Below are 27,392 nucleotides of genomic sequence, written 5' to 3'. Positions count from 1 at the left end.
GCAAATTGGCAGCGATTCTTAAAAAAAAAAACAAGAAGAAGAAGAAAAAAAGAACCCCGTTCCTCTAAAATATGTGGCCAGCAAGCATCCACTGAACGACCAGTTCCGCTCAAATTGCTGCGAAAAGATTTTTTTGTTCGCTTTCTAAGACAAGTGACGGACATGATCTTCAAGCCAAACTCGTTATACCCCTGAAGGAAGTGAAGCGAGAATAACTTGAAGAAGAAGTTCTCCAGCGAGCCACCGGCTCTGAAGCTTTAAACGGACAGCAGCAGTTTTCTAACCCGCATTGAAAGCTGCATAATCGAGGCGAGACGGCGACCTCAGTCGATTATCTCTCCTTCCTTTGCTATCCCATGGATATTCACTGCAAAGCAGACCCATTCACGGCGATGCACCGTAAGTATAAGATTTGTTTTTGCTATCGCTTCTAAATACCCTTATACCTCTTAAAGAAAGAAAATAGAAAGCTACCTGCTATGCAACGTGTAGTGCAAGAACTTGCCCAGACACATGCGAGATTTTGTATGCGTCTGTCATCAAATAATTTATGAATGACAAATTTTACTAACATGTACTCGAGTTAAAGTAGCTATATATAAAAGGAAAATAATACATAACTTAAATTATATAACTATCATAGATACAAACCTAAGCAGACCAATCGCAAAGCGCAAAATATTTTCAGAGGTAATTTGACATATTGGCGCTTATGTTATCCCATATTGAGTAGCAGGAGATGAAGTTAGACAAAAAGTCGATGAAATTTCGCACAATAAAATTGCTTGTACTAATTAGACCCAGCAACAATTAACGTTTAACTTGTTCAGCATTTAGCTGTCTTCATAGGCTGTAATGTAAACCAAATAAATTAGGCCTGCGGTTTATAGCAACAAGCATATTAAACGTGACGCTTAAGGCTAAAATGAAAAAATAAAAAATAATAAAAATAAAAAAAAAAAGCATGCTAATAGTATAGCAACCGATAACGGATAATTGTAATAGAATTTATTTCTGAAATTATAAAATCTCAGAAAAATATTATTTATATTACTAAAAAGCCTACATTTTGTTCTAATTAGGTAGATAAGTGAAAAATGTAAGAAGCGGCTGGAAAAAAAAATGCAAGAAACGAGCCGCATAAAGATAGGTCTAGCAGAAATTCGTTTAATCAGTTGTGTTAATAACAGACATAAGGTCATATAAAAAGTAAAGAAGTTGTTGGTGGTGGTGTTTGTTTGTTTTTTTGTTTTTTGTTTTTAACAAAATGATTGTCTACGAACGCCCAATTTAAATAATTAATTCTTGCTTTGCAGTTGCTTTTCTGTGGTTGTAATATGAGTTATCAAAGATCTTTTTAATTATTTACAATAATTGTGCAAGGAAAATTAAACAGCCTGAAACGTAATCTATGCGACATGTGTTTGGCTGCAATGGAATATTAGAGGAAAATACTACCTAACTCGCTGTTGGGTTATGCACAAAGTAGAAAATATCTTTATCAGTTTTGTGCGAGCTGGAGAAAGGACAATAAGGTTGTACGGTCATTTTCTTATGAATTCCTGGATTTACCGGTTATATAAATATATATTCTAAAACACAAATAAGGTACCAATGCACTGAGACCACGAGCATCAAAACAACAATCACCTATAATAATAATAATAATAATAATAATAATAATAATAATAATAATAATAATAACATATTGCAAAAGCTGACTGGGGAAAGCGAGTTGAGTATTAATATACAGCATATGACGTATGAATATCTGTGAGCAGTTGACTGTTAATCTGAAGAATTTACATCTAGGCTATATAAAAAAAATAATACATTGAAATTGTTTAAGCACGAATAATTTCAATTGTGCGTTAGTACTGGACTGGATTGTTCTGATCGTGCTCTCAACGTGTGTATATGGACACAAAGATCATTTTCACTAGAATTTTGAAGTATGCTGTACGGACTGTTTCGTAGGTTCTGATTTGTCTGCGCGTTTGGATGTGTGTGTGTGTATGTGTGTGTGTGTGGAGAGAGAGAGAGAGAGAGAGAGAGAGAGAGAGAGAGAGAGACTGTGTAGGCTACAATGCAGGGTGTCTTCTATATGTATGTAATGTTACGCTGTTGTGTGTGTGTGCTGTTGTCTCCCACATAGGGCATGGGGGTGTGAACCAGCTAGGAGGGGTGTTTGTGAACGGAAGGCCCCTACCTGACGTGGTTCGGCAGAGGATCGTGGAGCTGGCACACCAAGGGGTCAGGCCGTGTGACATCTCCAGACAGCTCCGGGTCAGCCATGGCTGTGTCAGCAAAATTCTGGGCAGGTAAGGCAAAAATAAATAAGAAGTCCCACAGAAATCAAACCTTCAGAGCTCAATTGAGTTATTTTGGCATTTATGTCATACAAATAGGCCTGTTCCTCAGCCTCCTTTAAGGCAAAGTTTGAAGGAGGCTGAGAAGTGTCCAGTCAAACGTAATCCCAACAACAACCACCGGATGTGTAATAAACAGTAACGAGTTTATTATTTCTTTACGTTGCTCTCCGGTGGTCAAATGATTTGCTTTGATTGATAGATTATTGATCTCGGGACAGGATGATAAAATGTTTACTGGGAACGTGTTACATATGTATCTTTGAATTTTCTGACATATTTCTTTCCAGCTATCAAAAGGATTTCAAGAGGTATTGTGTTTTATACACTTGGAATGTTCGATACGATGTGAAACATGAGTTATATATCCTGTTACCTTTGGCTGCATGGAACATCACCTTTATTGATGAAACACTTTTTAATAATAATAATAATAATAATAATAATAATAATAATAATAATAATAATAATAATAACAATAATAATAACAATAATAATAATAATAAAAAAAAAGAACTTAGAATGGCGTAAAAAAAGTCCAAAGATTAACGTGATAACAAAAAGGTTATAAATACTACGAATGTATACAAATATAATTTGTAATAAATTATTGATCCAACTGACTGGTAACACAATTCATTCAGACCGTTTCCAAGGAAACATCACAAGCCTATTGCTAAAGTATGCTTAAATATATCAGAAATTCCACTATCAATAGGCTGTTAAGGAAGAATAATAGGTAAGCCACGCGTCTGATGTGGAAAGTGTATTGGACAACTTACATTTTATCGACGTATTCTCTCCTCCTGTCTCGCAGATACTACGAAACCGGCAGTATTAAACCTGGAGTTATTGGAGGTTCCAAACCAAAAGTGGCCACTCCAAAAGTTGTGGATAAAATTGCAGAATATAAGCGGCAGAACCCCACCATGTTCGCCTGGGAGATCAGAGACCGACTTCTCGCCGAAGGCGTGTGTGACAACGACACGGTTCCAAGCGTATCCTCCATCAACAGGTAAAAAAAAAAAAATTTAAAAAAAAATTAAAAAATGTAAAAAAACAATGACTTTTATTTTCCGCTAAATTTTTTAAAAAATATATTTTAACCATCATTTTCAGCTTAATCGTGTCGCTTACTGAAAAATGCGTAAATACGCTACATGAAAAGCATTTTAGGCATCTTCCCTCATCAATAATATCCAGCATTTCTTACCATAATATCTTAACTGCGTAAATAAGGTCATGTTTTCTTGCCAGCTGAAGTGAACCGATAGCCAAACTAATTCATTTGATTGAAGCGATGGAACAGGAAGAGCAGAAGGAAAATACGGGAAACTATTAGGCTACATATTAACAGGTGTAAAAGTTTAGCAGATGCACAAATGTAGTTGTGGACACGGCACTGGGAAAGTAACCCCTCCGTCAGGGAAGCTTCATCGGTGCTGAGTTCTTCTTTATGATGGTCTCAGGCATGCAGTTCAAACGCAGATTGGTGGTCTACGTCGGCAAAGTCACATCTGTCCCGCTTAAACCCAAATCAATAACCTGTAAAAAGATCCAGTGGCGTCGGGAAACACACGGGCCCCTCGCTCAATACTGCATTACAGCTATACAGGCTTGCCTCCTTATTTCAGAACAGGTTAGGAAATCTAGCAGTAGCCGAGAGTGCGCCCAAATCACACAATAACTGCAAACTGTCAATTCAAAACATTGCAAAATTGTAAATACACCGACATATTATTTTTAATGTACTAAATGCGACAAATTAATTTTAATTATTAATTGTGCCTTCGTCTAAGTTTATTATTTTTATTGTGATTATGATGATGATGATGATGATGATTATTATTATTATTATTAGGCTATTATTATTATTATTATTATTATTATTATTATTATTATTATTATTATGTCGCAATAGAACCTAATAGTAGTAGTAGTATTAGAAGTAGGAGGAAGAGGAGACGTGGTAATAAATAAATAAATTAATTAATTAATAAATACACTAATATATAGAATGAAAGCGGAAATAGCTGTCACCGGCGTTTGACGCATGAATATTAATCTCGCCGCAAAACTAGCAGCAGCGTTAACCATTCGCTACTTATTCACTTTTTGCTCATTAAAACACAAAGGGCTAGAGAAAAAGTATCCCGAGTGAGCTGGGAAAAAGCAGACGTGTGTGGAAAGGCCTTGCTGCGAGCGCTAGTGCTGAACTTTGGTTAGGAGGCACTGTTCCAGAGAGGCGGCCAGCAGCATTACACTTTAATGAGCTGCACAGAGAGCATGGACCGAGCCGCACTGGATACTGTCGAGTAAAAAAAAATAGAATTATATATATATATATATATATATATATATATATATATATATATATATATATATATATATATATATATGAGGGCAAGAGAGACTAAAAAACATTTCATGCTTAAGCCCTCTTAAAAGGGGCGATTTGAACTGTTCTACACCTGGATGTAGTAAACTCAGAATTTGCATTAGTGAATGACATCAAAGTTGAACCTGTTGTTTGTATCATGTTCAATGCGCCTTTTAAATGTAATTTAATCAAGTGGATCTATTATATATTAGTGTATGCCTGTCTTACTATATAATAACAAAAATTAACAAATTAAAATAATGCTTTTATTACCCCTTTTTTTTGCCAACAGTTCTGTAGCAAGCAAAAATGTGATCTATCCAGCGTAAAGGAATAAGTTGCAAAGAAGTTTCCAAATAATTTTCCTCTGGACAGTTGGAGAGTTTGATATCAGCTACAAATACTGGAAAGTTCAAAGTGATCCTAGCTTTACTCAAATGAAATGTTCATGTCTAATGCGTCTAGACGATTGCCCTTAAAAGAAGGAATTAATTTCTATTTGCCAAAATATTAATGCCAGGTTACAAATTTCATGCCTTTCAAACAGGTGTTCTTGTAGTGTGTGTCTCCAAGCATGTCCCGTCTCCAGAGTCAGGACATGACAGTTGACCCTCATGTTTTGAGTGGTTAGGTAGTTGACCTCTGCTCTGTTGACATTAGAAGATGTCCGAGCTTTAAGCACAATTTCTCTGCATGAATTATTAAACGTTAGACACATACTGGTGGACGCTGTGTCCGCCGTGCAACGTAGAGGCTCCAGCACATGCCCATGATCCTGTGTTTTTCAGTTGTATTGATTGATATTTTCATATTTCTACAGGGAATTTTTAACACCATGGCATGTCATTAATTCACCTTCCCAGATTGCTTATTCAATAGTAGGAACATAGATACCAAATAAAGGCCTTGAATTTTTCTGGTCTGAGTCAAATCGTCGTTATGGTCAGATGTTCAAAATTCAAATAAAATATGGACTGTTTATTCATTAATTTTTTTCCTAAAATGCTTGTTGGTTTTGTCATTATTGACGAATGATAGGCCACTGGTTAAGGCATCTGGAACAAAGATATAAAAAAAATAGATTATGCAAGCCACATAAATAAGAACTTATGCAGAACCAAAAAAATTCCACTCAGGGTAATATTTTGTCTGTGGGAATAGTAGTATTGCCTCAGCACATAAACATAAAATATGGCATTATGTTTCTGATGAATTTGTTTTAGACTGAATTTCCTATGAAATAAAATCCCATTTATAATATTTGATTGGAAATCCCTGTTAATATATTTAGGGTTATAATGTGAAAAATGTAAAGACAAATAATATAAATGTGTGTGCAGCACGGGATGGCAGCTCCTTCTCTCAAAAGTGTGTGGCCCAGATTAAAGGCATCAAATGTTGCAGTAGGCTTTTGTGAGGCAATGAGACACTATTGCTTTCCTGTCACATATAATTTATAGCCCACCATTTGCATCTATTCCCCTCTACTATTAATTCACAACTTTTCTTTTTATCTCAAAGTCACAATCAATAAGGCCTCATCCACACTGCATTCCTGGATGTTTGTGAATAATGTGAGAAAGTCTGATCAGGCAAGTCAGTAGCGTCAGGCTGCAAGCAATCTTGACTTCTTTAAACGACTGGTTAAGTGATGGAGGGAGGATGACAGACAGTGGAACATAGATAGAGAGAGAAAGAGAGTGGGAGACAGATAGAGACAGCGAGACATTATTGAAGTTGAGGCCAGGTCAAGGCAGTGAAGCCCATCATTGAGGTGAATTGATGTGATTTCATGCTTTGTTTGCAAGATCATTCAGACCAAAGTGCAATGAAGACCTTCCCCCATATCACACCTTTGAGCTAGTGGGACTTTATCATATTTCTAAAACTGGGATCATGTTTGATTGAATCTAGTCTCTCTAGGGTAACTCCTACTCATCCTTAAATATTGACTTCACGACTGTCCCTAATGCCTTCAGATTTGTTGTTTGGGACAGAATCAGCTATCCGTACAGGAAGGGTCCAAGACAACACAAGAATATTACCTGGTTGATACTAACAGTCTTTGTATGAAAAGGAGTTTTGATGAGTAGTGCAATTGCTACATTTGGTAGAACATTAAGCAAATTCTACTGGTTTTTATAGGATAATACGGACCAAAGTTCAGCAGCCTTTCCATCCATCTCCAGACGGGACAGGAACTACCCTCACCACAGCCGGACACACTATAGGTAACATAGATGCTTAGCTTTTTAAAAATATATATATTTTGGGAATCATCCTTTTTTGTAAAAATAGACCTTATGTTGAAAAATGGTCTCCTAGTGTTAACCTCCATCCTGTGCATTCTCCAGTGCCTAGCACAGCCTCCCCACCTGTATCAAGTGCTTCGAATGACCCGGTGGGCTCCTACTCTATCAACGGCATCCTCGGAATCCCTCGGTCCAATGGCGAAAAGAGAAAACGTGATGATGGTAAGAGACTGGATTGTATTCTAGTGCTTCTACTAAAACTGAAACTCTTTTCTGGGGTTTTCTATGACTGCCTGTAATTTCAAATAAAATATGCGCCAAGAAAAGAAGGTGGTTATTTGAAAGCACTTCAAAAATGCAGGCAGTAAAAGTGCAGATTGGATTGTGTCATTTAGCTGTTTGTGGAACTGAAGACCTTTTTGCTATGTGAATGATGTGGTATGTCAGCACCACTTAGAAAGTGCACATATAACATGAGGTACTATGATTTCATAAGCACTGTGACAGGATAGTGCATACATAGTGTTGAGGATGTAAGTGCAGCGGAAATAACACATAAATATATGCACTCATCCGATTTTAATGGTGTTAGTGTTTTAAGAATAACAATGAACAACATTTTTTTCACTAAAGCCCATGTCAGGATGTCTGTATTCGATGTTTAAAATGGACAACTGTAGTCAAACTACGGTCAACAAAACAAGTTACACAAATAAGGAACATGACCTGTGCGAACATTTTCTCTCCTTTCAAAATGAGAGGGCACACACTGCCTAAGGCCTAATGGCTCATCGGCTCTATAAAAAAAAGCTTTTGAAAGCTAGTGAATAAAGATCAGTGTGGTTTTGTGCCAAACAAGCACACAGACGCAGGAGTAGTTTAAGGGAGGGAGGGGGGAAGTGGTTGGAAATGATCTCTTAAAACATTTATCAAAGCAGGCCTACTTGCTTCTTTTATGTTTCCATCTCTTTAGTTCTCTGGAGTGGCAACCACTTGGATGGGAGGAAAATAGGATATTGTAAGTTCTGTTAGCCCACCTTTTCTTTGCTTGCTCAATCATGGGCCACTCGACTCTGATCAAGTGGCCATGTGAGGGTGTGTGTGTATGTGTGTCTGGAGTCCCGGCTGAAAACAGAGTACAGTTATGCCTAATGATATCTTTATGGAGAGCAGTTTGGATCATATATAAAGCCTGTGAAAAGGTGTCTATAACAAATCACATTTGCTGCACGGTTTGCTGAAGCTATAGTGAGTTTTTCCTCCATTGCTGCAAGGATGGATTGAGAGTGACCAGATCACCATATGAATGTTCAAATGCAAGTGGTGACAGTTTGATTACATTTTGCATTACATTAATTTTAGTGTCAAATGAATGGGGGAGGGGGTCAATAATTGCTAAGCAGATCTTTTGGCTATTTATAGCTTTCTTTGCTTTTCTGCTCTGCCATTACTAACATTACAAGAAGTACAGTAAATAATAACAGTGAAATTGATATATATTTTTTGGATGAATGGATTTTAGACTACTTATGGTTTCTGTGTTTAGATACGTTGGTCTGAACACATGCTATGGTTAGCCTGTAATAAAGTCCTCTTAGCTCTTTTTTTTTTATTATTCTGTGCCAATTGTCCAGAAAGCTGTGAGTTATTTAAACTTAGCCCTTATTTCACACAGGGACATCAGGGAGGCTGCTCGACAGTCTGCGCTTGGTTTCAATTTCATAGCAGCACAGCAGCCTTGGGCTACCTGAGCCATATTTGGCTAGGTGCCGCAAGTCTCGCCTTCATTAGATGATGACATAACTGAAAATATGTTAATCCGATTTTTGGGGGACGGGATAGAATAGCACGTTTTATGAAGCCCAAATGTAATAAGAACAAAAACTGGCTGATTTTGCAGAAAAAGTTTGCGCTCCGGGTTTTCTTTTAATAGTGCTGAAATTATGGTCATTTTACTGAGCATCAGGCCATTGCACTTGTTTTCAGATATAGAAGCCAGTTTGCACTGCCCTTAAAAAAGTCCCCATTACAAGGGGATTGTGGAGATAATGTAGTGTGACATGCGTTATGTACACCAGGTCTTCATAAGGGGAATTTCAGGGACATAGGTGTCATAAGAGTCATTAATCTGCCATTTTCATGTGTTATTGCAAATTAGAAGTAGCATGTTAGATTCACTAGCTATGGGTGACATTAACCATGGTGCAAAGGGGAAAAGGAGGAGAGGGGGTACCTCTCTAGATTAGTTCTTTGGTGGCAATAGCTGCTTGCACGTTGAACATAGTGACATTTAAGAGAATTTGCAATTCTGCAGAGGAAAGCTATTAATTCACAAATTAACATCCCGGTTTCTCTATCACGGATGCACAAGCTATTGAAAAGACAAAAGGAATAGCCTAAAGGGGAAGAGGGAGAGAGCTGCAGCCCTATCTTTGTAAAGATTGGTTTATATGTCTGCAAGCAGTGATACCAATTACACCAACACACTGAGAATGTGCCTCAACCATATTGCTGCCTATGCAGGCCCCTCAATCCATTGCTAAATTTATTTGTGTATCTCATTATGGAAAATAGAATGCCTGTCGTGCAAAATGCATTAATGGCAAAGGGGGGAATTAAGTCTGTTCAGGCTTTTTCACTCATTCATTAATACCTCTATACCAGATATGACAAATGAGTGCACTGAGTTAATTACCAGCATGTTGTGTTCAGGAATGTATTGATATTATATGTTCCACCCACCCAAAGCAGTGGTTAGTTGATTATGACCTTGTTATGGCTGATACGCAGGTTGATATGACCCAAGCTGCCCTTCTGTCTTTTCCCTCTATATAAATCCAGACAGGCAAGCACAAGGTAGTTAGGGAGTTTAAGTGTTTGATGCTGCTTGTAATAAATTACCTACCAAAAAAAAAATAAAAACAGAAGTGAATGTTGAAGTTGATGTGGGAGTGGACAAGCATGTGGGCTTATGAGAGAGAAATTAAAGTTGGATGATTTAAAAGGCAAAGCAGTTTATTTATGTGACAAGATAAAGAGATTACATCCTCAAAGCCAATGCTATCATGGTCAAAGCATGTGAAAGCTTCAGCACTTCTCTTTGTAGCTCGTTTGTTCATTTGACAAGGATTGCTTTGAGAGTGAACGGCCCCAGCACACCTCAAATCCCCATGCTAAAATAGTTTGGCCTGCAGCTAGAACGCTTTAGCCTGTGCTTCTATTTCATGGCTTGTAAGATTCTATTGTGTCAATATGGATTCTACTCTAAAAAAGGAATAGAAATGAAATACATCCAAACCAAGAAATGGATTGGCCTCTGTCTAGATCGAAAAAGAACATCCCACCGATCTCATCCCGATGATGGCCTCTGTATGAAAGAGAAAGCCCAGATTTGAGCGAGGCTGCGGAGCGTAACCACGAGAGAAGAAGGTGTCAGGGCTCCTTATCAAAGGACACAAAAGGTCTATGCCCTGCTCTGCTGATACATCTGCATTCAAGCAGACCCGCTCTGTCGTCTGCTGCCAGCCTGCTCACAAAATGACACCTCACAAATCTGCAGCATGGAAACATCTAAGGACAGGCTGGTTCGCTTGAAGAGGAATCATGTCAGAGAAAAGTCAATTATGGGCACTGATGCTGAGAATTAATGGTGCGCTGCATTACTCAGGTTTTAAAAGGAGCAAGAGTAGGGGAAAGAGAGCAAGAGGGAGAGTGAGAGAGAGGTTAAGAGTGAGGAAGATGCGTTTATTAATTGTGTTCCAGAACGTTGCGTCACATGAATCCAATGTGCTAAATGATGGCCTGGGTATGAGTACAGTAGAGGATGTGTGATATGGGTGTCAGGAGCAACCCACTCTCACAATAAGGGGGAGGAGGGGTAGACAGAGAGAGAGGGCTCTCATTCCTCAGCCCACTGCCAGCCTGCTCAGCACAGCTAAATTGAATTAATAAAGCTTTTAAACATGCCGCAACATAACAGGAAATTAACAGCCCCGCTTGTGCTGCTGCCACCACCAGCACCAGCAGCAGCAGCATCTCTCACTCTCTTTCTCTCTCCCGCTCTCTTGTTCTCTCCCTTTCTTTTCTCTTATGATACAGTTATTTGCCGTGCAGACTTTCCGCTCCATGGCTTTCATAAATAGGGGGATTTTTTTCTCAAACTAAGTACGGCTGACATGGAAGGTGTTTGCCCCTTTACTCAATTCCTCTCTCCTTCTCTTTGTCCCACACCATTGCATTATGTGTTTTTAATTTGTTCCCTTCAAAATAGATTTTTTTTTTAAAGCGCAGGATGTGTTTGATTCAAACAGTTACAGTTTTGCAGGAATAGAATTATCTGCATTTGCAACCATCATTTTGTTATTTAATGTAGCAATCGCCTGGCAAATCAGCAGTGTCACCTCAGTTGGATATAGAAAATAAACACTAAACAAAACCTGGCATATGATATTGTCAGTAAAGTCCAGGTCAAGAGCAAGCCTGCTATTTACTTTCCAAAAAGTCTCTCCCTCTCTGTCTGTCTCAGGCATGATGTTATCTGAAGTGAGCAAGAGATGAAAGTAGAAGGCACAATATCCCTCTGTTTACAGGATGTCACACCTGCCCTGGCTGCCCCATCTATCCATTTAATTTCAAAGCACGGAAAAGCTAAAACGAAGAATTTGCAAATATTTTGAGCTACTGCTGTAACTCTGGTAGCCTTAAGCATGTGCCTGGTAGCCTTAGTATTTTAATGTATTGTAATTTTGTGTGAATTAAATAAAATAAAATAAAAATTTTAATAAAATTAAATTAAATAAAAAACATTTGCAGCTTGAAATTTCAGTCTCACCAGGTCAATAATTTAAAAAAAAATTAATGAAAATGAAAGGTCAATTTTTTAAGGTTAGAATCTAGGATGTATTTTAAGATGTTTGTTGTCATTTTTTTAGTGTAAGGAAAATCTAGATCTCTTCTGCTCTAATTTTATCTGAATTAGGCCCTGCGGAGGAGGAAGCCCAGGAGAGCAGTGTTTTATGGACTCCGGTTATCTGATCTGACAGAGCCGCAGTCCCATAGCACCAGAGTGCTAATGTAAGACGATGTCAAAACGAAAAAAGTGTCCAAATGTGGTCAATGTGGAACAACCACAGTGTAATCAGCAAAGAACTGACACAGAGAAACAACACAGTGGATTCTTCACTATGTGACTGTCTCATGTGCCTTAGTTCCTTAGAGGTCAGAATTTGTACCCATTATTACACACTTCATTCTTTATATGTTAAGGCGGAAGGAGAACACTGAATCAATAACACGTAAGAAGACAAATAGCTGATGTAACCTTGGTGTAGCTCAGCTCTCTTCTAAATATTGTAATGTAGCGTAGAGCAGCCCAGCCCCCCACAGCTCAAGTAGCAGTAGTGTCCCCTGTGTCCACCACCAGCGTTGCACGTTTTGGGCTTTTGAGTATGGGAAGCATGCTTTACCACAGTGAATGACACACGCTTGCTTATTGATCGCAGTTTGCACTTAGGCTGGCTGATAGAAAGTAATTAATGACTCTATTTTCTTCTGTACCAAAGAGAACAATTGAGTTTTATACAGCAACAACACATGGTCATATAAAAAGGCCCCCAAGGGAGAGGTCCATAAGAAATGGTTGACCTCAAATATGGAATGATTCAAATAATGGCAGGAAAAAAACAATATGAAAACCATACATGCCACAAGAGGGATTAATAGGAGGGAGAAATATATTGCTTCATTCTAGATGCTACTTCACACAAAGAATACCACACACACACACACACACACACACACACACACACACACACACACACACACACACACAGAGCTCTCTATCACAGCTCTCTATGGATCCATTTCTCTCTGAAAGTCAGGTTCATCCTATGGCTTCAGCCATTGAAAAAAGGTCAAGCTGCTGGGTGGAATGGCAATAACACTTCTGAAATGGTACTATCAGTGGAACATGATTGATCAATTGAATTCCATAGCACAGAAAAATGTGGGATTAAGTAGAGTATTATACGCACAATGAGTTGAGGCATGATGTTCATTTCAAGTTCATTTCGCCTCCCTCTTGCCACCAGATCAGGCAATCAATAGGGGCCTTGCATATCATATATCACCACACTCACGCCGAGGAGAGAACATAATCTGCAGCAAATTTAGAATGACAGATTTGTAAGGGAGCTAAAGTCAGAGGCTGGGAGGTTGGGTGGCTACTGGCGTGGCAGGCAGGTTAGCCGGAGATTTTCAGAAGCAAAACAGAGTGCTGGGAAAGCTCATAAGGTGCTTTTAGTTAGGTGATAAGGTCAAAGGCCAAAGGGAAACTGCTCATTTGTTTATAGACAGTTTATCTGAAGGAAATGCATAAGCTAGAAGTCAAGCAGTGTAATTGTATTCAGGCTGCAGCTAGCCTCCCATTTTTTCCAGGGAAAAGCAATCTGAAAGTGAAAGCAGCATTACATTCTAAAGGAAATTGTGCCTTTAAATAATAGCACTCCATTTCCACCCATCGCCGAATGAGAACAGCCCCCCTCCACCCGCTTATTGCTACAGCTCATACTAAAACACTTGGTCTTTCCAACATGTTTTTACTGAAGGTAATCCATCAATTACTGTAGACCTACCACATGATGATGATGATGGTGGTGCTGATGCTGGACCAGGAAGGGGAGGTGAAGGTGGAAGAGAAGAACTACTCTCGCTTTCTCTCCTCCCCTTTTTCCTTTCCCTCTCCTTCAATCTTAGACTCTCGTTCCCCCCCCCCCCCCCATGCTGCCTTTCCACAGCTATTAGGATCTGTTTGAGGCCAGTGCTGACTGAATTTGAACTGATATACACCAATCATTCATCCCCGCTCTCACTGCTGGTGCTGAGAGATGCACTATCCTGAGCTGTGAGGAAGGGGGGAGGGGCTGAGGGCCTGCTCCAAGGAGAAATAGGGCCATAATGACTCCTACTAGCATGTGGCCTTGTCTCTCTCTTCTCTCATAGATGGCTCAGATGGCTCTGGCCCAAACAGTGATTCTCAGGGTAGTGTGGAGAGTTTACGAAAGCACCTGAGGGCTGATGCTTTCACTCAGCAGCAGCTGGAGGCTCTGGACCGGGTGTTTGAGCGGCCATCATACCCTGACGTCTTCCCAACATCAGAGCACATCAAACCAGAGCAGGTCAGTAACAGCACAACTAGCTGCTAAATATTTATAACCAAGTTATATTTCAAATAAATTCATAATATCAAGCAAAAATATAAGCAACGCAATGCCTTTTTTGTATTAGTTCCTAACCTAGCCTATTTAATACAAGATCAGTCAATAATATTATAGTGAAAGGATCCAAAAGAGAATGAAAAAAAATTCGATTTTCATTTTTTTAAATGATACTGTTGTCAGAGCTCTACAAATTCATCAATAACCTATGCAGATCTGATGCTGATATCTAAGTAAGTTAGTGCAGACATCTCCCTGAATATTGAATCTTGTATTTTATGTCATGATGCATAATGTTGCCCAAAAAGAACATAACATTCAAGTAACAAAATACAGTAAAATACATCACTGATCCAATACCAATCCAATGTTTCAAGTTCATATCAGCTCCAGTACTAATACTGAGTACTAAATTGGTGCATTCCTAATTTTACCAGCTAACTGATTTGAGCACTTGGATAATAAACTGATTAAACTGATTTACATCCGATTACCACCCAACTGAGCACTTCCTATAAAACTAGCCCTCATAATTCCACTGCCAAATAAATTGCTGACAATCCTTTACAGTTTTTGTTCACAACATAAGCCTACTCAGGTAAACAGATTCATGTCTACCGTATACAAAATATGATTACTTTAATACTTTAATCCAAAACAACCCTATAACATTGACCAATTTATAAATACAAAATTTTATTCTTATCACATTATCACTCATTTCTCATCTGCACAGCTTAAAAAAAAAAAAAAAAAACTAATTTACTAAAAATATTCACATTTTGAACACAGTGATTATATATTTTTACTGCCATAAAGATATTTTGATGAAAGCTTATGACTGAAATTTTGACAAATGTAAATATTGAAGTTAATACCATGTCTAAATGTATTTCTAAATCAAAACATATTTTCTGATAAGTAGATTTTAATTAAACTGCTTCCTCAAACAAGTACTTCTCATTTAGAAGCAACTCAGCCTTTTTTTTTATGAACTTTAAGAACAACCTCCTGGGTAAATCTCCCATTTAAAACTGGTTTTTGATTTGTTCATCATTTTTCTTGGTCACTGCATAATACCAAAAGGGTTTTTTAAATATTAGAATATAGTAAAAATGAAGAAAGCACTTCTATGAGCAGCAACCTTTGACACATGGTACATTTTAAAACATCACATTTTTACATAAAAGCACAACGTATTATTTAAAATAAATAAATACATTTCTTAATTAATATTAAAAATCTCTTGCAATTTCACATTTCAATTGTAATTTCAGTGCATATTAAACCCATTTGATTTTTCTAAGCCTCAGTACAGCCAGAAATACAGTTTAAGCCTTGCTAAAATAATACAAGGGTCAGATCTTTTTATATCCTTTTATATACAGCCATCTTAGACTTAACCTTTATTTACTTTCAATAGACTATTAAACAAGTGACTATTAATTTTTCCCTTGAAACTCCAAGTGGATGCCTATAAAGCAAATGCAGTGGCCTTAATTGAGTTCATTTTAATTTCTCTCCAATCGTGACGAATTACACTGGTGATAAATCAGGGGGACAGCCCTCACCTATTGGAAGATCAATAGCAAAACGAATTGAAAATGACTTGCAGTCTTAAAGAGAACCCAAAAAAGGTATAAAACAGCAAAGAAAGCAGTTTAGTGTGTGCAAAAAACAGTGCAGTGCCTGGAACAGTCCAGAAAAAAATCTCTTTTAATACAGTATAACATTAATCAGACCACATTCCCTTTTATTGGTCTCTTTTTGGCCTTCTTTTTAACTCTTGAAAGGGTGAAGCTATTAGCCAATGTCTGGGGTCTGAAGCAAGGCATTAAAAAGCCATTTTGGAAGTGCTGAAGTCAATGGATTCACCCCTCCTACACTTCTGCCAGCCATTTGGTCATCCTTTTCAGATGGCTCTTCAGTTGCCCCACGCCCAACCTGCTCCTATCTGCATGATAAAATGGCCGTTGTGCATCTGAGGCCAGGACGAATAGAGAGGAACATCCGCCACTGGCCCAGTGAACAGTTGTATCAGACAATTAGAGTTTATCTGGGATAGAGACAGACAAGACTGGGGTCACGGCATTCCCCTTTGGGACACAGTCCCATTGAGATGCACAGATGCACGGACATATTCGCACACACATATACACAAACACACACCCAGAACACAAGATGAACACATGAGCCGGAAGTCTCATTTCATTGTCAGAGAGGTTTGATAAAAGCATTGTAGTGTAAAGCATGCAGTAAGGCTGCTCATAAAGAGCATTTTTAGATGTTTCCTAATGTCATAGCCAGCCTAAATAGCTTTTAAGAATCTGGGCCTTCCATAAAAATTACTGTCCCGACTAAAAAATTCAAACCACTAAAATTGTTTAATGATTGATTTAATGATAAACAATAAATATGCAAATCTCGTGTAGAGATTATTGTATCCAAAAACACAATTCAGCAACTAGAGCATACATGTACTGTGCTCTCCCAATTATACAAATCTTATTAATTGTTCGTACTTACACATCTATGTGTCATCATTTCTTATTCCAAAGATAACAATTACAAACGGTTGGTTGTGGCTCTAGAAATGGGGCCACATGTTGGTAATCTAACAAAGCTCTTCCCTTGGCTGGTCATGGGGATGGCTGCAGTCAAGCACAAAGAGGCAGCTGACAGCCCTGCCTTTCAAGCTTCTCCAAATCCTACTCTCAGCCCTGCTCAAAAACCTAATGTATGCACTCACCATGCACATGGCCTCCCACCAAAATACACACACAGGCCTTTACAGTCTTGTTTCCTCTCCAGAAGTAGGAGGGAGATACTATAGAATTTCAGTATCACTATATTTCAGATGCTCATTTATAAAGCTGGTCAGTAGAGCAGTAGGTAGCTTAACGTAGATGTTTCCGGTGCCTTCACTGGTGGCACATTTCATTTTTATAATACTGAGGAAAATGCCAAACAAAATATTGTGACTGGCACCTCATAAGCTTTAGGAGTTTTACAAATGAATAAAAATTTAAGAAGTGACCTTTGCCGTACACCTGTTTAAAATGTACCCCCATTTGGCAGGCTAACGAATACTCACTACCAGCACTGAACCCAGGACTGGACGAGGTCAAGCCCAGCCTATCCACCAGCGCCAGCTCCGAACTGGGCTCCAGCGTTTCCCAGAGCTACCCAGTAGTGGCAGGTAAGATAGCTGGGTTACTTGTCCTAGTCTATCATGCAGAGCTGGCACGAGGGCTTATATTCATTGTCTGAACTTTTCTGATATGCATTGCGTGGTAAGGTGAGCTTCACAAGTGAATCTGGTGTTTCTATCTAAAGTGGTCAGATTAGTGTGACCTGCTCTGACTGACAGTGTGACAGAATACCTCTCACTGGCGAGACAGGTGATGTTACGTGCATTACAGAGTGGGAATATTCGATTTGATGACTGGAGTGCTGACTGACAGTGTCAAGTACGTCACCATGCAGTAACTGGCGTCTACCTTTTCTTTCTGAGGAATGGAGGATGAAAACAAGGAGCAATCTTGTGAAAATATGCCTTTGTAAAGAAGGTTGTCTTTGGCCTGTATAGAAGATTCCTGGTTAGGAACAGGACTTTGTGTTTTGCTCTACAACAATATCCCCCCCATCCTCCCTCTTGTCTTCCGGTATGTAGTGGTTAATGTCAGGCCTACTAATTGAAATATTGTTTCACTGTAGCTGCTGTTATTACCTCAGAGAAGGTTAAGTTTACTGATAGCCAACTGTCGCGCTGAGATTAATATGCTGAGCTTTTAATAAAATTCACATAATTATGCACGAGCCATCAAAGCCAATGAGTTCTGTGGGGGCGTAGGACAGGATGATTGAAAATAGCTGTGCCCCTTCTCAAATGATAGCCGGCCAGGGTTATGTGAAAAGAAAGGGCTTTTTGCGTCTCGGTAATATGTGGGAGGTAGGATTCCCTCCAGAAAGTTGGGCCCCTGGAGAAGAAAGGTGTGTTTTTGTCCTTTGTATGAAAGCAGTCTCGGTCTGGGAAGCACCCTCATGGCAGGTGGCCTTTCTTGCACCTGGGATATGACTCCGCAGGGGGTCTCGAGGCAGACCACCTTACACTTCACCAAACAAACTCCCCCTCATACATGCTTCTTCATAATTAATAAAGACAAAAGTATATGATGGCCTACAATCAGTGTGTGGCAATGTTTTTCATACAGTAAGAAAGAAATATTCAGTGCTGACAGAATTTATAACTGTTATGTGAATTCTCTGATATGAAACGATAATGTAGTTATTTTCAACACTAGGCACAAATATCTTCACTGGAAAGACTTGAGCATTAAGTGTTGCGCATGGTATTTTAAATGACTTTTGGCAGTAATAACTCAATTTATAATGCAGCGCTGAGCAAGTAATGTAGGGTTATATGCAATAACTGGATGTTCTAGCATGTGATAAACTCTGGAAATGGGTATAAGGACTAAGTTAAAAGAGGTGCTAAATTATCCTCTGCATTTACACTGAGAGTTAATTTAGAATAAATGACTCCCTGCCATTGGATAGAGCTGCAGATTATGGCCATTCGCTGCAATGTTTTCCTGAGCTAATTAAAATTCACGCTGTCATTGATCATGTTGATTTTATGCCATGACATTTGCATAATCTATTAAAGTTGAATGATTCATGAATTCTTCATTACAAAAACAGAAATTGGAATTTTAAGAGCGTGAGACGTAGAAGACACGGCTCCTTTCTGTTTGCTGTTTATCCTATTACTGTAAGGAATTAGCACTGCTGTTGAGTGTCTGAAAAAGGCAAGAAGCCCTGTTAGGTAGCTGGATTAATTCTTTGTAAAGTCAAAGTTTTAGAAACAGTGGGAATTCTGTTTTCCACAGCAGTTTCAATAACGTGAATTAATGGTGTAGTGGACGTACATAGTACACGCAGTAAAAAATAGTGATAAGTGCAAGAACATGCATAATACTTAAATAGGTACAGATAAACCTGATGTGTGATTAGGCACAGAAAACTTCTGAGAACTGAGATAATCCTTTAAATATCAGTTTAATAAATTCCCAATTTTTATTCGGTAAAATAAACTGCTTCTGTGATATTTTTGTCCGACTTTCTTATCAGTGCCCAAGAGGCTTACCTATATGAGTCAGCCCCATCCAATACTCATGCACTAACAGTAAGGGGAAGGGAAAAAAAACAACAACAAAAAAAAAAAACAAAGGCATGATTTATTCCAAGTTTGGAAAAAGAACTTGGATGCTTTCCAGATATGACTTGTCTTTTATAAAGGCCGTTTTGCACATACCTCTGGAATGAATAGCCAGTGCACATTCTTAAGCGCCCTCCCTGCAGAGGCATATAATGGAAGTCTTCCTGGTGCCAGTGGGATGGCACCGAATAAATGGGCACCCCTCTGACCCACTGAAAACCTGAGCAGGTGCTGAAGGGATCTCCCTTGTTCCAAATCTCTTCAGAGAGATGGTAGGAGGAGAAGGTGGGGGTGAGGGCTGCGCCTGAAAGCAACAGAGCTCCATGTCTAGAGGCTCTGTTAAAAAAAAAAAGGGAAAAAAGGAAAGAAATAAAAAGCATGGGGAAGGAGAAGGAGAAGTTAGAAGAAAAAGCAGCATACGCAGGCTGAGAGAAAGAAAAGGCTGCTTTGTGCTGGCCTATGCTGCTGATGAGCTTCGGCTGAAATATATCCGCCAGAGAGCCATTTTTTAAGTGTGGCTTGGTATTCTCCAGTGAGCAGCAAACAACAGGCAGCCAGCTAGGCTCAGGCGCCTCATGTGTGGCCCTGTGACAAACTACCTGTGTCTCAGCTCAGCACAGCCCCCGCCAGGCCTGCTGCCCAAATTAATGTTTATTTCATCCTTATAGTGGCACACTAACCTTTGAGCACACATGACTTTTAACACATAGGTTTGGAAGTCAACATTAATTGACCTTACCCTTCGCTTTCGCTTTCAGTTGATTAAAGTGTTTCAGTATTATTATTTTTGCGGTCTGTGATAAATTCCTAGTTCCTTAACATTGAAAATTGAAGTCAATAACTTAAGTAGTCCCATACAGGGCATATTTCCCCCTCATTCCCAGTCTTCCCGGGATACTGTCCGGATCCACAGTGACTCTGACCATGATAAAGCGGTTACTAAAGGTGAATAAATGAATGCTTTTTTGATGTTGTTTTTGCATACATGAAGTCATGAAATGAATGCAGGTGACTTTTCTATAAAAAAGAAGAAAAAAGTCACTCCCTGCCCCTCCCATCATGATCTGCACCCATGTGAAACCATACAATGGGGAGAGAGAGAGAGAGAGAGAGAGACAGAGAGAGAGAGACAGAGAGAACTCTATAGCTGGAGCTGATGTGATGTGTTTTGCTGAGAGAGCACCTCAGCGCAGACCTGTGTTTATCTCCCATCTCAGTAATCAGGAGGCTGACAGCCTTCCCTTTTGCAGGCCTCGCTCGTCCACAGGACAATAAGCAACAGCACTTCTGATTAGTTTCAAAGTTCACTGATCTCGAACACTAAGCCTGGGTCAGTGTAGCTCAGTGCCCTTGTTTGTCTGCCAACAGGAGAGCACAGTGTATGAAAACAGGAGGTCTAATTCCGCTCAAAGCTTTTCTTTCCCTCTTGTTTACTGGCCTCTAAGGTTTTCATCTTGAAAGTCGAGCTTTATGACCAACATCACGTTCCGTAAAATATAGTCATCAGAGCTGTTCGTTTTTTATACCTCCTCTTAACCCCTTTTGTGTGAATGGCAGCAAAAATTTTATATTCTCTAACAAGTTCTCTAGTAAAAAGTGATGTTTATTATTCGGGTACTGTATGCAGATGTCGCTGTTAGGTTAGAGCCACTCGAAAGAAGAAAATCTGCCATTGATTTGTATGGGAATGGGGTCAGTTAAGTTGCCTTATTTCCTAGCGTTAGGTCTAAAAGGGTTATCAGGGTTGCATCTGACAGAAAGGAGACTTTATCTTAATGAGGGATTCTGTGCACACAGCTTGGTTGTAAAACAACAATAGTTGGGAAGCAGCTAATGAGGCTATCATGGAGCTGTGAGAGCCCTCCCAACAGGCCAGGCCAATATAACAGAGGAGGATGTTAAAGAAGATGAGTAAGGGAGAAAGAGAAAGAATGGATTTTTTAAGTTGCAGGAGCAAATCCACCATGGTGAATGAAAAAGAACAGGTTTCATCAAACTGAAGGCATTAATTTTAATGTTTCGAAATGGAAGTATTTGTTATTATTTGTAGAAGCATTTTCAGTGTGCCTATACTATTTTCCTACAACTAAACCTTTGGGAAATATCCATGATATTTGTGTCTGATTTATCTGGGAGGATTACTGTTGGTTGTTGAAGTTATTGTAGAGCTAAAGTATACACAGAAACCTCAAATTTGTCCACCCCCCAAAAAAACCCTGCTTTCCAATAATGAGAATGCCAATTACAACTCATTATAGAACAAATTTTGACAAATAAGTCTTGTTGCATAGATTTATTACAAGGCTTTTGCTTTCTGAAACCAAATATGTTCTATGCATTTGCTGTTGCACAAAAAAAAAAAAGGAAAAAAGAAAAAGCACCACGTCTGTGCTGGAAACAGGAGTTATCTCTAACCTGACACTTTGCATTCGACTCAAAGAAAAAGCCCAAGGGTTTTGGCTGAGAAAGATACATCTGACTCTTTCAAGTAAAGAAAGCTCTTTACGCTCTGGGATTTACATTCACAAGGTGCAAGAGATGACCACGTTAGATTCCATTTGGTTAACAATGTGTTTTTAAGGTATCGCCAGGGTGATCATGTGTGGATCAGTCGCCTCTACACAGCGTTACACTGAACTGTGTCTTATAGACCGTGTGTCCTGTACATGCTAACTCATCCTTACACACGCACACACACACACACACAGGTAGAACACAAGTCATAGTGGATCATAAGCTTAAATTAAATAAAACTGCTCCAAATTGCATCACATTTGATCACAGTTAATATTATATTATTAACGATTACAACTATAATAATAATAATATATTATTATTATTATTATTATTATTATTATTGTGATTATTATTATTATTATGACTACAAATTAGCTAAATTATTTAAGTGTTTATTTATTAATCAGAGAAATCACTGAGTTTTTCAAACTTCCAATTTGGCCATCTAGAAATAGCACTAAGATATTTTAAATTGCGATGTATCGCATTACACATTATCATCATAGTCAAACAACTCCCATCTTTCTTTTTTTGTTTTGATTGAGTGCTCCCATTCTCATCATCATCCGTCATTAATTTTTTTTTTCGTCCATGGGTGTGCCTGTGCATTGTCTGATTGTGTGTGTGGCTTTTGTTTTGTTTCTTCACCCTGGCAGAATCCCATTCCTCCATGGTGTGTGTTAAGCAAGAGCCGCACGAGGCTTCGCTGGCTCCTTTCACCCCCTCTTCACTTGCAGCCTCGGGGCTAGCGGAACTGTTGCCCTTCCAGCCTGGTGTGTCAGTAGACGCCTCCACCCCCTGCTACAGTGCCTATGGCCACCATGGCCCCAGCTACGGCCAGTACGCAAGCCAGCCTATTATAGCAGGTACAACCTCATTTGAGAGAGAGAGAGAAAAAAAAATCATTGTACCCTGCGCTGGTTGGGGGGAGACAGCTACTGTCCTACTGTAGCCCAGAGCTACTAGCTACCATAAAACATAAATGGCTTTATCTAATGCATTTTTTTATGCTGTGAAAGTCTAAAGATAGACCTTCACCATCTTGTTTCAGATTATCTACATTACCAAATATTGTGTGTGTGTGTGTGTGTGTGTGTGTGTGTGTGAAAGAGAGACAGAGAGAGTACATGATCATTAATTTCAAAATACCAGATTTTTTTTTTCAAAATGCACAAAAATACCTCTTTATCACTTTTCTGAATATTATCAGTTTCTTATTGAAAGACTCACTAACCCTGATGTATAGATGGGCAGAAACATAATAAAGGTTAAACCTAATCAAGAAAGAAACCAAATATTTTACAGAATACAACAGTAAAAATGTCAATAATAAAAACTACCACCACCACCAACGACAACAACATTAATAAAAAAAACAGGAGGCCAATAATAATAATAATAACAATAATAATAATAATAGCCATTGTTTAGACTTGTCTTCAGTGCTTTGTTGCATTTATGATTGCTCAGTCTGTCCTTCCCTCATGTTTCTTGTACACACTGAATGACGATTTGTGTAGCCCCAGGCTGTGCTGAATTCAGCGTGCAGGTTTAAGCGACTCTGTTCTCAGAGAGTTTGGAATTTCAATCTGATCTAATCTGCTCATTTTCTTTATGGTCACAGCACCTTGTGTCTCAGGGAGACAGTGCTAAAAAGAGAGCGCTGATGATCATTAGGTTCATTTCACTACATTTGCTTCACTCTGAAAGCTGCTCCCCTGTATCCTGATCATTATTGTAATTACAATGTTCTGATTAGGATTTGCCCACAGGATCTTTAAATTTGTAGCTGATTTATTTTGCCTACACCCAACAACCAACCTAGACAACTGTGATTATTTGTATAGCAATGTATAGTCATTTCAGACAAGCAACTCTAATGAGGAATCGCATATTAGCTTTGAACAACTACTCATGAAACAAATGCCATTAGCAGTCTGTCGATAACTGTGTCAAAGGTATAAATCATGTTAATTTTTTTTTTTTTTTTTACAAATGGCATCTATATTTCATCATTAATATTATTTATGTAAGAAATAGTCTTTTAAGACTACCGCGCTACAGTTTCATTAACCAACGTAGTCCCAGTGTTAATGGTTATAACACTTCATCTTTATTCACATGAAACTGAATGAAATTCACTGACATCATCATTTGAACAATAGGCTATTTTTTTTGTATGAGGTTCTATTAGTACATTTCTACAGTGCAAATTGTGAGTATTTTTGACTTTAGACTCCTGTTGCCTAATTACAGCTAAGTCTGAGGGAATGTGTTCCTACATAACCATCATTGACCCTCATGCTAACAAAGACAGAGGCCCTGTAAAGGTCTGCATGTCCCACAACCAGTTTATCTGCCAGGCAAGCTGGCCATAACCCCCAATTACAACACTGAAAATGGAGGCCAAGTGTATTTCTAGTCCTCAGCTGTCCTTCAGTATGGGCTCTGACAAATAACATGGCTCAGTTCTGTTCATCCATGTCACTTCAGCATGAGTAAAAACTGGCTGTCAGTGTTGCTCTGTGAAAGTGTGAAAGTTGAAGGCTGAAATGATCTAGGAAGAATGAAAAGCTGTGGAGGTGCTTTTGCGTTCTGCTGTGTAAACAGTTTTTGAATGGTAAAGTGGAGACAAGATGACTTTTGACCACAGCGTGGTTTACCAGTAATGAGTTTCAGACCATATAGCCTTATTGTTTGTCTTTCTAATCATCTGTGGCTGCTTTGTTGGCACTCTCTTTGGTAAGTGATGAGCTTTAGATCGTAGCATTATTGGTGATTAGCAATACTGGCATTGTGTAAAAGGAGAAGAAATGCTATGACATGATTGAAAGTATTATTATTACTACTACTATTACTACTACTATTATTATTATTATTATTATTATTATTGTGCATAAGGTCACATATCTTGCCAGTGTGTTACTTTATCACGCTTTAAAGCTTAGGGCACTTTTCCAGTTTATTTTATGCACCATAAACTTTACTGTGAATACTATGCAGTCCACACAACCCCATGCCTTACCCCAAGCCTATATCAGCCAGCAATTGGATTTTTGCTTGTAAAGTACACAAAAATATATCTGGCTTGGTCTCAGAATTGCTCTTACATTCTTCACCACTTTCGTTTCAGGTCGAGACATGGCCAGCACGACTCTCCCAGGTTACCCCCCTCACGTCCCCCCCACTGGGCAAGGCAGCTACCCCACCTCAACACTTGCTGGAATGGTTCCTGGTGAGTCATATTACTGGTTTTATGAGGCCGTTAAGTTTAAGCGAGCTCATAATATTTTCAGTCAGTAGTCCTCCCCAATTGATCATCTTCAGCAAACTTGAGATCATTCCAAATCAATATAAAGTTCTTAAAGAAATGTTTGATAGCCTTACTTTTCAAATTTTGCTGAGGCTGACAACTAAACTAAAGTGTCAGGTAAAAATCATACTGAACAGTTGATATAGTATTGATAGATTAACGCTAACAATGATAAGCACAGTGGGAATAAGAAGGGCTAGCCATGCAGTCAGTAACGACAGTAAGGACAGGTAATTGACCTGTAAGCAAGCATCAGGCCGCTTATTGGATGCGCAGGAGCAAATTAGCACTACTCAATAAGCGATCAAGGCACAGGATATAGGACAGTTCCTCTCAGTTCCACACGGGTTCCAATGCTCATTATTCCCCACCCTCCCCAAAGTGTTCTCACGGACCATCGATAAACAGGGATCTCTTGCCCCAGCCTCCAGTGCTGCAGAGCGTATCTCTTTCCCCCTCTACTTAACCTGCAGTTCAGGTTCACAGCAAACAGTTAAGGGTCACAAAACAGCGGGCAGGAAGGCCTGTAAATATTTAAATCACTATCTCTCTCAGGGACCCAGCTTGAGTTTCACTGCCAGCCACCAGGTCAGGATGCAATCTGGCAACAGAGTGGTGCCCTCTCCCCAAACAGCGCACACACAAACACACATACAAAAATACACATACCACAACATCCATTCTTTACAGTATAAGGCCAGACAGAGCTCAGCTAAGATCCCCCCAAAAAAGCATTGTTTCCACACTTTATCCCGAGTGTAGGAATAAGACTGGCTGAAAATCTGTCTCACAGCATCTGCAAAGACATCTGCACAGAGAGCGAAACATTAAAAGACAAATATTTTACATCAAACACAAAAGGATTCTTGCTACGGGCACTGTTGAGTGCTTCAGCCAGATTCAGTCTTGGTGGGATTGCCCAGCCAGCAAACATGAATACATTTTGCAGGACAAATTTAATTCGGTGACAGAATTCATTTGTTGGGCAAACATATCTTTAAAGGTACATCAAATATGTCTTCATCAAAGATTCATTTTCACTTGTCTCACACACACACACAGAGAAATCCTCTTAAATCCAGGAGCCATGGGTTTAATGTGCACTCCTATTTATCTGCTCCCAGAACAACTAAGATTTAGTGACAGACCCCAAAACACTGTTAAAGCAAAAGCCATTCCTCACCAGCTTCATATAAACCCCAGCCTTTATTGTCTCATAAAAGAAAGAAACGTGGGGACCAACAGCATTGCTCACTGACACACTCACGACTACTCTACAAAAGTCTAAGCTATATAAAGAGAATGAGAAGAGGGTGTGAACAAAAATGAGTAACATGGGGATCTTTTGGAAGTCCAAGTTTGTCAAAAGCTGGAGGAGAGAAGCATTTAAAGAAATAAGCCTCAACATATAGAAGATGATTAGAACTATGGAAAATGTTAACCAAACGCAGAAGAAGGAAAGCCTAAAATGATAGGGGGTAACCATTTGGTGCAGTTGATCAGATCTGCCTCTCTTAGACTGGGATTTGTTTTGTTTTTAGGAAGCGATTTTTCAGGAAACCCCTACTCCCATCCACAATACACAACCTACAATGAAGCTTGGAGGTTTAGCAACCCTGCACTATTAAGTGAGTATTAACACTACCTATCTTGTACGAAATTGGAGAATTCAAAGTGGATTTGTTCATTTAGTAATTGAACAAATGTCATCTTGAGCACATTTTAATTCACAGATTAGCATCTAGTTTGTTACTGAAGTTATTTCCTGAAGAGACAAAAATGAAAGATTATCATACCTCTAAAACAATTACTCAATTACTCTAAGTGTCATTGTCCTGTAAAACAATAGCTGATTTTTGATTTGAAGTGAGACTGTATTCTCTCCTGCTTTAAAGCGGGCCTGTACATTGCACTGGTTGTTTTCAAACGGTCCGCTCTTCTGTTAACTTCCAGGTTCCCCTTATTATTATAGTGCCGCATCCCGGGGCTCGGCCCCTCCCACTGCTGCCACTGCCTATGACCGCCACTAGTTACCATGGCAACCACGTCACTCTGCAGCAACACAACCATGACCCACGCATCGCACCAGTGTGAACAGTGTTACGGTCCAACATGGCCATTCAGCG

The 27,392-nt window shown here is 39.1% G+C and overlaps 1 protein-coding gene across 3 annotated transcripts; it reads left to right on the top strand.

Annotated features, from left to right (window-relative positions):
• pax2a (paired box 2a) lies at positions 1 to 27,392 on the top strand. Of its 3 annotated transcripts, XM_053621317.1 has the most exons (12): positions 1 to 399; positions 1,732 to 1,734; positions 2,156 to 2,321; positions 3,187 to 3,384; positions 6,895 to 6,980; positions 7,104 to 7,223; positions 7,975 to 8,019; positions 14,001 to 14,176; positions 17,294 to 17,414; positions 25,087 to 25,188; positions 26,808 to 26,894; positions 27,220 to 27,392. In XM_053621317.1, the coding sequence occupies exons 1-12, from the start codon at positions 357 to 359 to the stop codon at positions 27,294 to 27,296; spliced, it is 1,224 nt and encodes a 407-aa protein (XP_053477292.1). In that variant the 5' UTR covers positions 1 to 356; the 3' UTR covers positions 27,297 to 27,392. The 3 variants fall into 3 exon arrangements, with proteins under 3 accessions (XP_053477292.1, XP_053477291.1, XP_053477290.1); XM_053621316.1 differs by lacking the exons at positions 1 to 399; positions 1,732 to 1,734 and having other exon boundaries at positions 1,793 to 2,321; XM_053621315.1 differs by lacking the exons at positions 1 to 399; positions 1,732 to 1,734; positions 25,087 to 25,188; positions 26,808 to 26,894; positions 27,220 to 27,392 and adding an exon at positions 22,610 to 22,943 and having other exon boundaries at positions 1,793 to 2,321.

The sequence above is a fragment of the Ictalurus furcatus genome, chromosome 3, assembly GCF_023375685.1.
Source record: "Ictalurus furcatus strain D&B chromosome 3, Billie_1.0, whole genome shotgun sequence".
NCBI lineage: Eukaryota > Metazoa > Chordata > Actinopteri > Siluriformes > Ictaluridae > Ictalurus > Ictalurus furcatus.
The sequence above is the reverse complement of the archived record's forward strand: the minus strand, read 5'-3'. Positions and strand labels throughout refer to the sequence as shown.